Source organism: Westerdykella ornata (assembly GCF_010094085.1).
Source record: "Westerdykella ornata strain CBS 379.55 unplaced genomic scaffold EI97scaffold_7, whole genome shotgun sequence".
Taxonomy (NCBI): domain Eukaryota; kingdom Fungi; phylum Ascomycota; class Dothideomycetes; order Pleosporales; family Sporormiaceae; genus Westerdykella; species Westerdykella ornata.
The window spans coordinates 565,630-581,760 of NW_022986857.1; the positions used below are offsets into that span (position 1 = coordinate 565,630).

The window sequence follows — 16,131 nt, forward strand, 5'->3', positions numbered from 1 at the left end:
GTGATTTGAGTAATCAAGGGTATGTGATCATAACGATTGCCCCAGATCCTCCTATTGATCGCTCCAGGTGCTGTGACGTGATACCCGCTGCATAACGTTGCTTGACGACAGTGATCTGCGCCTGTATAGAAACGAAAGCCACTTGTTCACCTATGTGATAAATGGAAAGACTCAATGCACCTCGTATGCCCCTTCCAAGCATGCCGAAGCAGTTGTAGTTTCCTCTCGGCATGAAAGAGTGGAACAGGCCCTCATCCGCCGGACATGCATCATCCATCTTCCCTCGAATTCTTGTTTGCTCGTCGCCGGGCACGTGCAGATGTGTACTACCATCTATCTCAAACGTGGGCAAAATACCTATTCTTGGTTGTCAGCTCAGCTGCGGGGTAACTCTGGTGGACACGCCGTAGTATGCAATACGAGAAATGTGAGGCCTGCAACGAAAACACAGCGTATGTTGTGAAAGGGGGGCAAAGAAGAGGGCTTGCAGAGATGAAACAGTACAGGAGGGGGCATGTGGGTGCGGAATGCCGCTTTCGCCTCTGCGCTCTTGATATTCGCTATCTCGTATTCGGCTTCTGAAGGATTGTGCTCATCTGGAATGTGTGCTACGCTTCATCTTCTGAGTTTCTCTTAGCCTCGCGTGTCTTCTTATTTGACTGCATAGGCGGCTCGTGGTTCCCAGAAGACCGGGTTTTCTCGTGCTCTCGTCGAGATGGTTAAGGTTGCTCAGAGTCACCCACAACACACCGGACCCTCCCAGGAACACTAACCATATGGAGTGGTCTTCTTCTAACATTGGCGAGCGGAGAAGCCGCTGTGCGTCCATCTCGTCTTCCTCTTCAACCCACGAGGATGTCGACGACCAATATCCGCTCCTGCACTTGAAAACACGAGGGGCCCTGCGGCAGAACTCAGCCAAAGCCCAACAGATATTGGGACTGGTGACCGTCACTGGATTCCGCGGTGTCGTACGCGAGAAGAGCGATTACCATAAATCTCTCACAGGATTGAGGCCGAACGGGGAAGAGCGGCCGTTGCTTCGACATCTTCGCTATCTGGATGACAGCAGCTCATTCACGTCAACTGTATCATCGCACCGCTCCGTCGATTACCGCCTTGAGGAAGACTTGGGCACATGGGAAGGCCAAGATGGTGCTACCTTGGGACGTGAAGTCCTTGTTGGAACAAGAAGCCAATCTGGCAGGCGCGACTCGCAACGAAATTCTTGGAAGGCCCAGCAGATGCTGGGATTGATAGATCAATATCCCCGTGCCCGTAAAAGAGCATCACTCCAGAGCACAGTTCAGGGACAACGACCACGATCGGAAGCGAATTCTGAAATGCACCCAGATCTAGAAGAGCTCCTAAGGTTGTATCAGGACGATGCCAGCCAGAAAGAAGTTGCTACCGAATCAGGGCAAAATCAATCAGAGGGGAACTCACCTGTCACCGTGTACAATGAGTGGGAGAGCTCAGGTGGATTGTCAACACCCCAACGTTATACAGCAAACGGATATATCAACTTCTCGCGACCACTGTCGCAGCAGTCGCCGAATTCACTTCGCAGCGAGGCGGCCGGAGAACGATTATTCCCTCGAACACCCCACATCACTAGAGATGACCTAGGTTTACCTCGCACGCCGTCCTTCGCGAATACGCTCGTTTTGGCCAAACCGATCTTTGAAAGGGTTGTGCCCAGTGAGGATAGGGCAGAAGATTCGGGGCATTATTCGCGCCTACGCCACCTGTCCTCGCTGTGGACTTCGTTACCCATGTGCATGGTGCGGCTCGGCAAGAAGGGGTCCAAACCGACTGCGACTGATATGGTCGGAAAGGAAGAGGGTGAGGAAAGGATTCCACTGACAGAATATAACTTGAGAGAGTATGAAGGGCGTGTAGGACCTAGGTCGGGACATTTCAATCAAGACGCCCAAGCAAGCCCTCTACCATCACTAGTAGAAGCGGACGATTCTCCCTCCTCAAAGGCTCCAACTGGAATAGATGAGAAGCTCTTACCGAGTCCACCATCTTCGTCAACATCCTGGTATTCAGCAATGTCTCCCCCAAGGCCATCAACCGTTGCGCCATCTCGGATTCCAACTCGACCACCGTCAACGACTCCAACACTGCGTTCAGTTGAAGTTATTGACCGTCAAGTTGACCTTGCCGTATGCCAGGTTTGTAGGGAAGCCAAAGTCTCTTCCGCATACCCAATCCGCCAATGCACAGCTAAGTGCACGCATCCTCCGCATACCTGCATCGATTGCGTCCGAGACTGGATAGCTTCTTGCATTCGATACAAAGGCTGGGATCAATGCGTTTGTCCGGAGTGTCGGGAGAGCCTGGATTATCAGGATGTGAAATTCTTCGTTTCAGAGGACCTTTTTCTTCGGTAATTCCTCCCATATCTCACTTCCGTCACGGCTGAGTAGGGAGAAGTAACAAATTCGACTATTAGGTACGACAACATGGCCGCTCGTGCGGCGCTCTCGAAAATTCCGGCCTTTTACTGGTGTCTCTCCACTGATTGTTCGTCCGGCCAGATACACCCTTGGCCGTTGTCATCCCATGCCCCGTTCGTCTGTATTGCTTGCAAATACACATACTGTCTCAATCACCCTTCGGTTCCTTATCATGCTGGACTTAGCTGCGAAGAATACGACGCTCTTGTGGATGCGCCAACCTCAGCATCCAGCACAGGGGAGCACTCTGGTCTGCAAGCGCGGACTGTGCAAGAAAGGCTCGACGAGCAGATGGCGAGGGAGATAGGCAGACGGTGTCCGAATGCCCTTTGTGGGTGGTGGGTTGAGAAGAGCGAGGGTTGCGATCATATCACATGCTACAAATGCCAGTTTGAATGGTGCTGGGAGTGCGGTGCGCCCTTTGCCGTCATCAATAGGCGGGGAAACAAGTTTCACAGGAAGGGATGTCGGTATTATGGGTAGGCTCCCTAAAAAGACGGTGAAGGATATCAACAACGGCGGCACCCGCACATAGCCACTGGCTCGTTTGGATGCCCACGACTGTGAAAGCCATAACCACGGCCTACGGTTCGCACAAGAGTCTTAGATCCAGCTTCACACACCTTTGGGCCTGGAGCTGGCGTTAGCCCAAATTCCATATAAACATACCTTTCAACCCTACTTTTCCTCTCAAGCAACTACCTTCAGTTTCAACCCAGACAACCCACACAACCCACCGTTTCCAAGTTCTGAGGACGCATTGTCCCAATCGATCTGATCCTGCAAACACTTCCTCTTCAGGCTGCATGGCACAGACTTCTACTCGCTCGCTACCTCTCGCGTACCATGGACGGTGCGACAAACATGAGGAAACGTCCATCTTCTTCAAGTGCAACGGAACCCGCACAGACGGCACTCCGTGCACCTCCAGTCCGCGTTCAGAGCCGTACCACAATTACTTGCCCACATGCGGCCGTCATAAACATCAGATGATAGAGGCCGCACGGTGCGAAGCAATCGAGAGTTGCGGAAAACCCTGCTATCGACTATCTGCGGCCGACCCCCCCTTTAACCTGTGCCTTATACACTGCGGAGGCACAAGCACTCTTCGCTGCTACCTGATGGAGTTGCCTGCTGAGATTCGAATGATGATACTCGGGTACGTACTCCCCGCGAAAGTGCCGGCCCGCCGTTATCACAGGTCTGTGCCTTGGAAAACCTATGGCCTGGACCTGGCCATCTTGAAGATGAACAAGCAGATCTGCCGTGAAACGCTGGACGTGCTCTATGGGAAATCGGAATTCGAGGTAATCGTCACGCATGACAAGATGAGCATGATGGATAGGACGTGGAAGCGGCCTAGTGCCGGCGGGTCGGTCCTAACATGGACGCAGGTGCATCCTCCGAGCATCTTGCAGCGGATTAGAAAGGTGAAACTGCGGGTCTTGCTCGGTGGTGGTACAGTCCTCCTGCCTCTTCACGTCGGAGAACCTTCTTCATGGATGAATCATATTACAGGGGTGAGTGGTGCAAGAAGGTACGAACCGAACGCATACTGACCACCATTTCAACGCAGATTGACTCTTCCCTTTTCCAGTCGCGGGACATGGTCCGCAAACTCGTTTGGGTCCTGCAATCCAACAAGATGACACACCTTTCCGTCGAACCCGAACTTCAAGCCCCCTCAACTTGGGAGGCCGATGAGGTGATGGCGGCCATCCGCCTTGCCTTGGAGCCTTTCCGAGAACTCACTGTATTGAAGTCAAGGATCCTCGGTCCACTGACGGTGACATATCATCGCCGTAACCGAAACTCATCCCCAGTGACCCGCCACGTTGGAGCTCCCAATCCACGCCGTGCTGAGGCCGAAGATGGGGAATACCGCCTCTACCAGCGGAACTTCTCAACCGAACTTCCCATGCACATGTGGTCCGGTAGGCTTCCTCTGCCTCGCCCCGCCGTGGCCGCCTTACGCTTATACGCCGAACTGGAGCTTTTCAGCTCCGCCGTCTTCATGAAGAACCCGTCACTGACTACACCGGCGAAGGCCTCGGACAGCGAGCCCTTTTCCGGCCTAGACCGGGTCATGCATCTCGCGCGCCTTGCACACGAGCAATGCGATCTCGTCATGCTGGAAACTATCAAGTCCGCCGTCCTGCAGAGATGGTGCCAAAATACACACGTCGCATCTTTGCAGGGTCGGCAGGTAGGCTATGCCGCTAGGCTGCTGCTGAGGAGTTCGCCCGTAGTGCCTCCGGCCGCTGTGCCTCCTCAGTATGTAGACCGTCGGTGGGATATGTTGCGGATGGGTCGCCCTCCTCGCTTTGCTGGGACGACGGGTCAGCAACACGCTGAGGAATTAGTAATGACCGAGGACGAGGCGAGGGTGTACTATCATCTGCCTGGACGGGGTGTGACATGGTCGATGCCGAAGACGCCGCAGATGGTGAGTATTTGATCTCTGGCGGAGGGTAGGAATGAAAGAAGAACATGGCTAATGGGACGTAGGTACGCGCTGCGAGAGAGCGGGCTAGGCAGTTACGCGGTGGGTATGGTGGATCTTGAGAGGCCCCGAGAAACTGCGTGCATCAATTTTTGGGCGTCGTCGGCTCTGAGGTTTCTCTGTCCGCCTCTACGCCGGTGCAGACATGAGCATGTATCAGTAGGTGTAGGTGAATCCACGTGGCAGGAAGGAGCGGCGGCAACGATATCTGTGCTTGCGTTTCAAGTGGGAAAAACGGCGGTGGTTTGGAGGCAGTTATTCTTTATTTCTCCAGTCATTGAATACGTACAGATGCTTAATAATTGAGATGGTATTTGGAGCTCGTTTGTGTCATTGTGTCGTTGCCTTTGCACGGGTCGAAGGTACGAAGCTTTACCCATCTTTTGCGTTTGAGTTAGAAAATGGTACGCAGAACAGTTCAAAAATCGAAATGCGTACAGCTCGGCAAATGTATTCAAACTGCGGATGAAACAGAAAGCCTTCTGACATCTGTCACTTCGGCGCCACATTCACATTGATGGAAGAGAATAAAAAATAGCCATGATAGTACAAACCCCCCTTTCCTACCCAGCCATCCTACTGGATTCCCCCCACCTTTCTCTCTACCAAAAGCTCGTTCACCCCTCAACCCTTAACACCCCCTCTCACCCGCATGCCCACCTGCAACCCAAGCGGCTTCCTCAAAAACCCCTCCCTCGTCTCCATCTCCCCCTCCTGCCGCAGCACAAACTCGTACCTGCTAAACACCGTCGCCACAATCAGCGCCAGCTCCATCTCAGCCACGTTCCGCCCCACGCACGCCCGGGGCCCGTAGCTGAACGGGATAAACGCCGCCTTTTGCCTGTCCCCCACGGAGCCGTCGAGCCAGCGGCTGGGGCGGAAGGAATCTGCGTCCGGGCCCCAGATGGCCGTCGAGTGGTGGATGGTGTAGGCGGGGACGGAGAGGACGGTGCCCGGGGCGAAGTGCGTGTCCTGCAGCGTTATCCCCTTCCCTGGTGGGATGACGCGGGGGAGGCCGAGTGAGGAAGTGGAGTGGATGCGCATGGTCTCCTTGATGACGGCGTCGAGATACGGGAGGTCCTTGACGGCGGCGTAGGTGGGGACGGCGGTGGTGTTGGATCTGTCGGGAAGCGCGGCGTCGAGTTCTTCCTGCAGCTTGGTGATGACATCTGGGTTCCGGAGGCAGTGGTATAGCAGGGCGCACGACGTGTTGGACGTCGTGTCGCTGCCGGCGATGAGCTGGGTGAGGGCCTCGGCGGTGAGTTCCTCGCGGCCGAGCTTCTCGCCTTTCTCGTCGCGGCCTTCCATGAGGCGGGCGAGGAGGTCGACGCGGTCGGTTCTAGGGCCCGAGAGCCGGGCGTTGACGCGGGCGACGGCGATCCCCGCGAGGTTCTCGACGGCTTTGATGCCGTTGGTGAAGAAGGGGTCCGGTAGGTATTTGGCGTAGGGTTTCAGGGCGGGAAGGCAGCCGATGGTTCTGGAGGATTACTTTAGTATAGTCTTTTTATAGGGATAACAGATGGAATTAGAGGATAGATGAACCTACCCCGACACCTCTCCTCTCCGATTCAACACCTCAATCGCTGGCGCAAACGTTGGTTCCGCATCGGGCGTCATCCTCACCTCCGCAACATCCTTCCCCGCTTTCAGCATGCCAAATGGCGCACCAAATGCCAAATCCCCAATGACGTCGAACGCTAGGTAGTTGAACCAGTTCAGCGCGTCCATGTCATAGTAGTCGCCCTTTGCCTGGGCGGTGCGGGTATCCCATTGTCGTACCAGCTCCTCGAGATTGTGATGCATGTACTGCTCGAATTGCCCCACGGATTTGGCGGAGAAGGTGTGCGAGACCGTCTTGCGCTTGCGGGTATGTTCGGCGCGGTCGCGGGTGTTGAAGAGGCCGCGGCGGATGGAGACGAAGGCGTCGTAGTAGTCGCTGGAGAATGTTTAGTTGAGTACCTTATGCCTCCGCTTCTTCCACGTCTTTAGGTAAAAGTTACAGCTGGATTGATATACCTCTTCAGGAAGCCATTCCCGTGACCGTAGATTTGGGGAATGGCATCGGCGTCGGCGACACTGACATGGTTTGGCGCTATGCGGACCAGGACACCGTACTTCTTATGTGCATCATCCACGGCGAGATAGCGTCTTCCTCGTCGGGCCTGGTACATGAGCCATAGGTTCGAGAAGGGAGCGGGGAAAGGGCCGGGTATGCGACGGAGAGAGCAGTTGCGCAGATATGGGAGGAGGTAGTATAGTACAGGTAGAAGGAAGATAGTCCAAGGGGACAGTAGCATAGTGAGGAACATGATTCTTCCTTTCTAAAAGAGGAGGAGTTCAGAAAGGGAGGATGGAATAAATAAGAAGGAGTTCCCTTGAGATGTTGAATCTCTCCAAGCGCAGGAGTCCCGGATTTTTATAGCTCTTTTCTCACAGCTGCAGCACCACCTCCACCCCCAGCCGTAGCATAACCCTTGGAATCACCTATTCCTCGTCTCGTCTCGCACCCGCAAACGGTCGGCCGTAGACATGCCTGCTATCCCTTGCAGGACTCCAGAAATGGTATCCAGGAAGCTCCAGGTCTGCGCACATGGATATCGACGACGTCAAAGCAAGCTAAGCGCCAAGCTTCCTTCCATCCAATCACAAGCCTCTCCCAGCCTTTCTAATGAAGCCGAATCCCTCGTCCGAGCGACGATGGCGACCGCAACAACATCAACCCCGCGTTCCAGGGACGCTGTCCGAGTTTCCCCCGCAGACTGGAGACGATCACGGTGTGGGAATGGGTCTTCAGCGGGGATAACCATGGCCGTGTGGGTCTCGTCTATGTGCTGGGTGAGAATCTCAGAATTTTACCATATGTCCCGACTTCGTCTCCCGGACGCCGGATGCTGGAGGGCGGAAAGCTATGACGGAATGGATTCCGAGGGTTGCCCACAGCAGATGCACTTCGCATCTTGGAAGTTGAATCAAACTCACATGCTGCATTTGGTCTTAGTTGAAAGAACGATGCTCTCTTCAACGTAGTGATCATGGTATAGTACTCAAGCAAGAGGAACTTCTACTGACTCCGGGAATCCGAGCGTCTACTACCATCAAACTCGTCAAACAAGTAATAGAGGGGATCAATATCATTAAGCAAAGAAATAACCCTTCCCACCACACCGGCTGCGTCCATGGTATCGTCCATGGTATCGTCCATCAGAGTCAATCATTCATTCCGCGACTCTTCCGATGCTTCGAAGAAATTCAAAATGGCCTTGACCGCCATTGGGCCCAGCCCGTGAGGCGGGTAGCAGATGTAGCTCGGGTCGTCCTGAGCGCCCAACTTCTCTCGGAACTCGGTCTTGTTGGTGAGCTTCAGCTCCGTCGCAATGGCATGGTAAGCTTTGCTGAGCACCTTGACTTTGGCGCCTCCGACGTTGTGGCCCGGGGTGAATTTAGAGCTGGCACCACCGCCAAAGGTGACGGTGGTGGCACCTGCCCCCGCAACGGCCTTCAACGCGTGTATGACCGTGTGCTCGATGGCGCCTCCTGGCGCGTTGGGAAAGTCCAGCGAGTACTTGACCTGCCAGCCGTGATCAGGGCTGAGCTGCGCCATGGCGACAAATGCCACAACCGTGCCATCCGCCGTCTGCGCAATGTGATACTGGCGGTGTTCAATGTCCTGCCAGGGGCGAATGTTTGTCAGATGCACCTGGCGGCCTTTCCGGCTGGCCAACCACTCCTGTACGCGGCCATCCACCTTCTGCCTCATCTCCTCTGGCGGAGGAGAGCCAATCGGATAGTCCGTGATCTTGACCCCTTCTCTCTCTGCTTTGCGGATCTTGCGTTGGATCTCCGAATCCTGGAGCGCAGGGTTGTTTCCTGGGTCGACTCGCTGCTCCGCAACCACGGAGAAGGTGCGCCAGTTGAACTTCGACGCCAACACTTCTTCCACCTCTGACCCCACCAGGAGCCACAAGGGTTTCAGACCACGCTCTTTCTTGATATATCGAAGATATCCGGAAATGGTCTTGACATATTGAGACGAATGGCACAAGGGGTCGCCGACCGTAATGGCGTAGCCATCCACAGGGACAAACCCAACAGCCGCTCCGGTGAACTCGTCACGCCAGATTTCCGTTCGAGGCTCGAGCCAAGACGTGTTCGTAGCATCGCCATAGTTCGCAATGAGCTTCTCGATGGGTTGGAACTCCAACCCAGCCATGACCCGATCCTTGCCCTCCCAGGGTGGATGCATGGTGCTCGCCTCTGGGTGGCGCAGTTGCTTGATGACAGGCTTCGCGGGCAAGCTCTTGGGATCGCGGGGGAACATGGAAGCGTGCCTGATGTTTCCAAGGTTCAGGAAGAGCATCAGGATACGCTCTAGACCGATGCCGCCACCACCGTGGGGGGGTGCGCCCCATTGGAAGGCCTGAATGTATTCCTCCATGGTCTGCGGGTCCATTTTCAGCCTCGCCAGATTCTCCAACAACATGTTCGCATCATGGATACGCTGCCCGCCGCTGAGAATCTCCTGACCACGCAAGAAGATGTCGAAGGCGTTTGTGACATCGGGATTGTAGGGATCGGGCATGGCGTAGAAGGGACGGGCGTTGCGAGGGAACTTGTCTAGCACATAGTAGTCGGTGCCCAGCTTCTGCTTGATGACACGGCCAAGTTGAATTTCGTCTCGGGTACCAAGATCCTCGTTCGGATCGAGAGGGTTGCCATCCTCGTCCCTCCATCCCGAGTCGTTGAGCATCTTCACAGCTTCGGCGAACGGGATGATTGGGGTCTCTTCCAGCCATACCAGGTCCTCGTGCGGGAACTGGCGCTTGACAAGCTCGACCTCTGTCCTGTAGTTATTATAGATACCTTTGAAGATGGTTTTGAAGGTGCGGTCCAATGTGCGCAGGACTTCATGATAGTGCTCCTCAATCTGCATTTCGAGATCCAGACCAGTATACTCGGTCAGATGGCGATAGGTGTTGCTGTTCTCCGCGCGGAAGACGGGACCGATCTCGTACACCTTGCCAAAGTCGGCAGAGATGCACATTTGCTTCGGTAGCTGTGGGCTCTGGGCAAGGAAAGCCCCACGGTTGAAATATTGCACCTTGAAGACACTAGCTCCAGATTCGGACGCACCACCTTGCAGCTTTGGGGTGTGAATCTCAATGAAGCCTTCTGCATCCAGAGCCTGGCGGAAGAGGCGGCAAATGCCGGATTGGATGCGGAAAATGGCTTGTGATGTGGTTGTTCGTAGATCGAGGACGCGGTTGTGCAGTCGAGTGCGGTCCGAGATCTTGACGCGCGTATGGCCCTCTTTATGGCCCTCTCTGGCAAGTTCTTCATCCACGTCGGCTTGGGAAACTTCGGCCTCGTAAACATTGAAAGGCAAATGCTCTGTGACAACGGCCTCGACATGGAGGGCGTGCACCGAAACCTCGACGTCGTGAATCGTGGCTCCTGTGACCTCACCCTGCCTGGATTGCGGCTCTTGCAGGACGCCCCTGACAAGCAGAACGCTCTCGGGCTCTAGGTGCTCTGCCCAGTAGAGCATGTACTTTGTGATATCGCCATGCTCCACCAGCACGCCTTGTATGGTGGCGGTCTGCTGACGGAACACGAAGAAGACGAACTTGGAACTCATCTTCCTCAAGTGATGTAGTCTGGCACGGAAGACGACCTCCTTGCCCACATCCTTGGCACTCAGATTCTTGATATCAATGCGGTGGTCATGTTTGATGTCGCCGGCGTAGCTGTTTGGATGGATCAAGCCGTACTTGGCTTTCTGCTCTGGTGTCAATTCTCTGTCGGCCTGCTCGGCCATCTCCTTTCTCCTCCTCTCAATCTCGGCCTCCTTCTCCTCGATTTCCCTGTGGCGCTCCTCGATCTTGGCCTGTTTTTCCGCCTTCCGTAGCTGGTTCTTGGACATTGGCTCGCCTTCTCGATTGAGGGGGACATCCTCTTCGCTAGACGAGTCGGCGCCCAGATGCAGCTTCTCCCTTAAGGCGCGGACGGGGCTCGCAGTACTACGGGATTGTGAGGCTGAGCGGCGATGGTGGTCGGTGGCGGCGGATCTGAGAGGAAAAGTCGAGCTGCTATTTGGGCTGTCGGTGAATCGCGAGAAAATGCCGCTGCTCCTGGGGGAGTCGGGTTTGGGTGGCTGGTCCACGCTCGAGCGGCTGTCTGCCAGAAGGTCGGACGCATTGCTGGGCTTGAACTCGCCGCTGGGGCGGCTACGAAAGATTGAAGTCTTAGGCGAAGTGGGAGAGGACTCGGTGTCGGACGTTGGGTTACTGTGGCTGCCCGGCTTGAGCTTATTAAGAGCCTTTTTGAGAGACATGGTGGGGGCGGGTGCTTGAGGCACAGAAGAAGGCTCGGAAACTGAGCGCACCCAGCAAGACCAGGAGCAGCCAGAGGACGCTGTGGGGTGAGTACTGTAGAAGGGACAAGTGGGAACTGGAAGGATAAATCAAGTGTTGTGTTGTTTACTAAGGAGGGGGGCGGGGAGGAGGGTGGGCAAGCGTGGTTGTACTGGTAAGAAGGCTGGATAAGGCGATGACGTCGTGAAATTAGCCGTGGCGCCGGCGGTTGGGTTCCAGAAGCGGCTAGCTGGCTGGTGGTGGGTGCAAGGCAAGGGAACAGCTGGGCAGAGAGGGAACTCAAGGACACGGGATGGTGAATACTGACAATACTTGTATACGTACAGTACTCCTAGCAGTGAAGGGGAACCCAGATTTGCTGTGTACTGTACACATGCACAGTAGTTCTGGCATCCATCTGATGACTCTGGCTCTCCTGATTACTCATATCCCTCATGGGCTGCTTAAGCAACCCCGTCGACCCCACGTGGGCTCACGCGAAATTCGCCACTATTATTCGTTCGGGGCCAAAGCATAGTTCTGTGCACAGTGCAGTGTACAGTACAAGTACAAGAATTCCGTACACATGCGGCATTGCCAGCCACAACCGTTTATTTACTCCGACATACCTACCAGTAGGTACCTAGGTACTCTTAACTCTGCGTACTGTGTACACATTACTATCAATCTCGCATTGTCCGTGTCGTCATCGCATCCTGCTCCCGACAATGCTAGCTACTAGGAACATGGATCGAGGCATATCCGCCGTTCCTTGATTTTCCCACTGGTGCTGACAGCCGGACAAATGCCATGTGTTCCCTGGACTAGTCCTGTACCTGTATTATTCGAATTCGGGATACGTGACATCATCGGCGGTTCCAAACCCTCCCCAGTGCTCAAACTCGTTGCAGAACTTTGACGCTGCTTTCTGGTAGAAGAGATCACCTTCATCGTCGGCCCACGTCTCGTTGGCTACCCCCATTGCCCGCAATGCTATCAAATACCCCAGCGTCAGTGTACATCCTAGGCAAGAATTCGGCTGGCGAACCTACCCTTGACGAAATGTGCATCCGAACGGTGCTCCCCGCTGACCGCCGCGACCCGTATTGACTCCCAATCTCTCAATCTCCCGTAACCCTCAATGAGCTCCAAGTCAATCGCAGGCCGTGTCTGTGCGATATACACAGCGAGTGTGAAGAGCCACCATTGGCGTAGGAGGCTGACGTGGTGCTCGTGCGGAACCAATGGCAACAAGATACGCACCGCATGTGACGATGTCAGCAAGTGCACGAGGAAGAAGTCAAACTTCGCCGATGCCGGCGGCTCCGTCGCGAGAAAGACGGCCGTCGCTGTCCTCTGCAGCTCCCTGAACTGAGCCGTCGGATCCGTCAGCTCCCACGCGTTCCAGTACTCAAGCAAAGGCCCTTCCTTGTCCACAAGCACTTTGGATATGTCTCCGCTACGATGATCGTAGAGGCCATCGAACCTCTTATCCTCTCGAACCTTGTTTAGGATATCGAGCAGCGACTGGGAGCGGAATTCGCCTGGTTTCGTATATGCAGGGTCGTCAATGTACTTGTGAAGAGAATTGTAGCAGCAGGCCGCTAGGGCAAGTGCCTCGATAGCTACCGTTCGCGAGTTGAGCTCGTATGCATAGCCCAGGTGAATCAGAGGATGGGCAACTGTTGCATCTCTTAGCATAGTGGTGGCATTGCACAACTAACTTTGACTCGACGTACGCCCTGCAATGATGCCATTGATCAAGGGTTCTCTTCCTTGAAAAAGATACTCATCGAGTAGCAGCTTCCAATCGTACCTCTTCGCAACTAGCTGGTCTTCGAAGAAGTCGACAAATGCTCGTTGGTACCTGGTAGATGGTCAACGAGCCATGGTCACCTTTTGACGCAGTCACGTACTCTCTCTTTCCCAGAAAACCTCTCCAGTCATCCTTGGATATCTCTCCCGGCGAGTCGCTCCACGGTTCAAGCTCTTCCGCCTCCTTCTCGTATATGTCATGCAACTCCTCGTGCGAAGCTCCGAGGAGGTATGCTGACCCCAGAAGCTAGAATGCGAACTCAGCACCCGTCCTTATCCATCTTGGGAAGCGGCATACGTGCGGTGCATGGTTGTGGAAGCGGAGCTGGTTGTAGAGGATCGAATGGTTCGCGTGATTCGCCTTGAGCAGGTGCTTCAGAGAGCGCGCCCTCCTGTCTGCAGACGTCTCGACATCGTGGATCGGGACCGACGCTAGCTTGACAAAACGACAATCTGCACGCTGGCTGTCGCTCGGAGAGCTGCCTTGCCCACCAAAGAATGGGATCTTGAATCTGGGTAGTTGGAACATGTTCGGACTGTTTGATCGATCCAGGATGGAAAGGATGAGAAGGATGAGAAAGATGAGGAGGAGCTTAAGTGGGGTTTTTGAAGCTATGACCACATTCGGCAGCAGCAATGACATCGGAGTGGGATGATGTGACGAGCTGGTGCGTCCGTATCGGAGAGAGAACTCCATCTTCAGGATCGCGCACAACGACGTTGAGTCCAACTGGACTGCTCATCACGTAGAACTGCTTTGTTTCACCCTCCTTGCCACGGTAGTACAAGGTGAGAACACAATCAAGTCGCTCCGTAAGCCTTCTAGTAATGTATATAGACGACAATCTGACTCTCAACTTTGGTGCAACCGCTACACACAAAACGATGGCCTGCTCGGTTGCGAACCAAAGCCAACTATGCCTCACAAACGCTCCTTAATGGAAGGGTATCACGCTTAGTACTCGCCCTCTTCCATGCCCTCTTCAAGAGAGTCGCTGGCAACCTCTTCATAGTCCTTCTCGAGAGCAGCGAGATCCTCGCGAGCCTCCGAGAATTCGCCCTCCTCCATACCCTCACCAACGTACCAGTGGACGAAGGCACGCTTCGAGTACATGAGATCAAACTTGTGGTCAAGACGGGACCAAGCCTCGGCGATGGCGGTTGTGTTGCTAAGCATGGCCACGCTCCGATCGACCGAGGCAAGTTCACTGCCTGGAACGCTGACAGGCCTACAGATGGTGAGCCCAGTTCAAGAGAGATGACAAGTGGGAAAACATACTTGGTGTAGTTGATACCGAGCTTGAAGCCGGTAGGGCACCACTCAACAAGATTGAACGATGACTTGGCCTTGAGGGCTGCTGCTGCTGCACTGCAGTCTCTTGGGACGATGTCGCCGCGGTACAGAAGGGCGACAGCCATGTACTTCCCGTTGCGTGGGTCACAGACCACCATCTGGTTGTTCGGCTCGAAGCCTGTGCGAATTAGCTTCGAGGTCACTCATATCGAGTGGAACGCTCACATTGGAAGGTCAGCTCGCTGACTTTGAAGCTTTCATGAGAGCTCTTCTTAGCTGAAACAACCGGTGCGTAGCTGATCAGAGGGTAGTGGATACGCGGGTAGGGGACCAAGTTGGTCTGGAACTCGTTCAGGTCGACGTTGAGGGCACCGTCGAAACGCAAGCTGGAAGTGATAGAGCTGACAACCTGGGCAATGAGGCGGTTGAGATGCTCATAGTTGGGGCGGGGAATGTCGAGACTGCGACGGCAGATATCGTAGACAGCCTCGTTGTCGACGAGGAAGGTGCAGTCGGAGTTCTCAATAGTGCTATGCGTAGAAAGGACAGCGTTATAGGGCTCTACAACGGAGGTAGAGACTCTGGGGGCAGGATAAACTGCGAACTCCAGCTTGCACTTCTTGCCATAATCGGTAGAGAGGCGCTCAAGGAGGAGGGCACCAAAGCCAGATCCAGTTCCACCACCGAATGAATGGAAGATGAGGAAACCTTGGAGGGAGGAGCAGTTGTCTGGGCCGATTGTTAGTTGCTGTCGCACATACTCGTCCCAAACACCCACCAGCCACGCGACGGATCTTCTCGATAACGTTGTCGACCATTTCCTTTCCGATGGTGTAGTGACCACGGGCATCTGGTTGCCTGTCAGCGGCTACCTTCCCGCAGTGTCTTGCACAACCTACAGTTGTTTGCGGCATCTTCCTTGCCGCTGATCAACAGCTCAGGGTGGAACAGCTGGCGATACGTGCCGGTTCGGATCTCGTCAATGGGCTATACCGTCTATTAGCGTTGGCCCAAGCAGTCTGTTCCGCATCACGTACCGACGGGTCCAAATCGACGAAGATGGAACGGGGCACGTATTTTCCGCTGCCAGTCTCGGTGAAAAACGTCTCGAACGAGCCTCCCTCCGAAGCGTCCTTCGCATCCGGGTCAGGGCGACCATCCGCCTTGAGGCCGTGCTCAAGGAGATATCTTTGCGGCTCAAGTCAGCATGTCGAATTCGAAGGAGGAGGGCGTATCGTACAGCTCCCAGGCGCTGTTACCCAACTGGGTACCGGCCTGGCCGATATGGAGGTGGCAGATCTGTCACATCGCTACGGTCAGTCCCTGAAATTCAGCGCAGAGGCGTTGTGGATGCTCAGGAGGCAGTAGCGGGGTCGGAACAGCAAGACATACCTCTCCTCTCATGGTGGATCAATTCTGGCGCTGTATCGAACAGACTGGACAAAAGCAATCGACCTCAAGGGGTAGGAGTGTTGTTGGGAACTGTCCGTCGTGCAACGAGCGGTGAGGACAACGGGGGGAAGCGCTGTTAGTGGGGCAGCCGTGTTTATTTGGCAAGCGCGGTGCACTGACCACCGCGATGCAGGGGCAGGTACCCGAAACGAAACAGCACTTGCCCTGAGTGAACATCCCCACGTGATTCGATGCAACAGATTCTCAACCTTGGAACTCCCCGACCAAAAGAACCCTTGACGTGCTCAGCTA

At 54.8% G+C, this 16,131-nt stretch overlaps 7 protein-coding genes across 7 annotated transcripts; 3 read left to right on the plus strand and 4 right to left on the minus strand.

The window, feature by feature from the left end:
* Positions 1–527: 527 nt before the first annotated feature.
* EI97DRAFT_295503 (uncharacterized protein) lies at positions 528–3,110 on the plus strand. Its single transcript, XM_033794478.1, has 2 exons — positions 528–2,395; positions 2,462–3,110. The coding sequence occupies exons 1-2, from the start codon at positions 777–779 to the stop codon at positions 2,946–2,948; spliced, it is 2,106 nt and encodes a 701-aa protein (XP_033655043.1). The 5' UTR covers positions 528–776; the 3' UTR covers positions 2,949–3,110.
* On the plus strand, positions 3,111–5,248 carry EI97DRAFT_295504 (uncharacterized protein). Its single transcript, XM_033794479.1, has 3 exons — positions 3,111–3,985; positions 4,042–4,911; positions 4,974–5,248. Exons 1-3 carry the CDS (start codon positions 3,272–3,274, stop codon positions 5,028–5,030), a joined length of 1,641 nt encoding a protein of 546 aa, XP_033655044.1. The 5' UTR covers positions 3,111–3,271; the 3' UTR covers positions 5,031–5,248.
* A 185-nt stretch (positions 5,249–5,433) lies between these two features.
* Positions 5,434–7,387, minus strand: EI97DRAFT_295439 (cytochrome P450 3A3). The gene is made up of 3 exons (XM_033794477.1): positions 6,985–7,387; positions 6,515–6,904; positions 5,434–6,445 (listed from the first exon to the last, which is right to left on the minus strand). The coding sequence occupies exons 1-3, from the start codon at positions 7,275–7,277 to the stop codon at positions 5,593–5,595; spliced, it is 1,536 nt and encodes a 511-aa protein (XP_033655045.1). The 5' UTR covers positions 7,278–7,387; the 3' UTR covers positions 5,434–5,592.
* Positions 7,228–8,087, plus strand: EI97DRAFT_295507 (uncharacterized protein). The gene has a single exon (XM_033794480.1). The coding sequence runs from the start codon at positions 7,498–7,500 to the stop codon at positions 7,993–7,995; it is 498 nt and encodes a 165-aa protein (XP_033655046.1). The 5' UTR covers positions 7,228–7,497; the 3' UTR covers positions 7,996–8,087.
* A 92-nt stretch (positions 8,088–8,179) lies between these two features.
* Positions 8,180–11,299, minus strand: EI97DRAFT_374889 (aspartyl-tRNA synthetase-like protein; the record flags this gene model as incomplete). The annotated part of the gene is made up of 1 exon (XM_033795475.1): positions 8,180–11,299. One exon carries the CDS (start codon positions 11,297–11,299, stop codon positions 8,180–8,182), a length of 3,120 nt encoding a protein of 1,039 aa, XP_033655047.1.
* Positions 11,300–12,159: 860 nt separating this feature from the next.
* Positions 12,160–13,662, minus strand: EI97DRAFT_375261 (uncharacterized protein; the record flags this gene model as incomplete). Its single annotated transcript, XM_033795496.1, has 5 exons — positions 12,160–12,311; positions 12,371–13,000; positions 13,058–13,185; positions 13,235–13,380; positions 13,432–13,662. The coding sequence occupies 5 exons, from the start codon at positions 13,660–13,662 to the stop codon at positions 12,160–12,162; spliced, it is 1,287 nt and encodes a 428-aa protein (XP_033655048.1).
* A 236-nt stretch (positions 13,663–13,898) lies between these two features.
* EI97DRAFT_432374 (tubulin-domain-containing protein) lies at positions 13,899–15,938 on the minus strand. The gene is made up of 8 exons (XM_033798151.1): positions 15,820–15,938; positions 15,668–15,726; positions 15,465–15,615; positions 15,327–15,414; positions 15,206–15,277; positions 14,653–15,156; positions 14,413–14,605; positions 13,899–14,362 (listed from the first exon to the last, which is right to left on the minus strand). Exons 1-8 carry the CDS (start codon positions 15,829–15,831, stop codon positions 14,089–14,091), a joined length of 1,353 nt encoding a protein of 450 aa, XP_033655049.1. The 5' UTR covers positions 15,832–15,938; the 3' UTR covers positions 13,899–14,088.
* Positions 15,939–16,131: the final 193 nt, after the last annotated feature.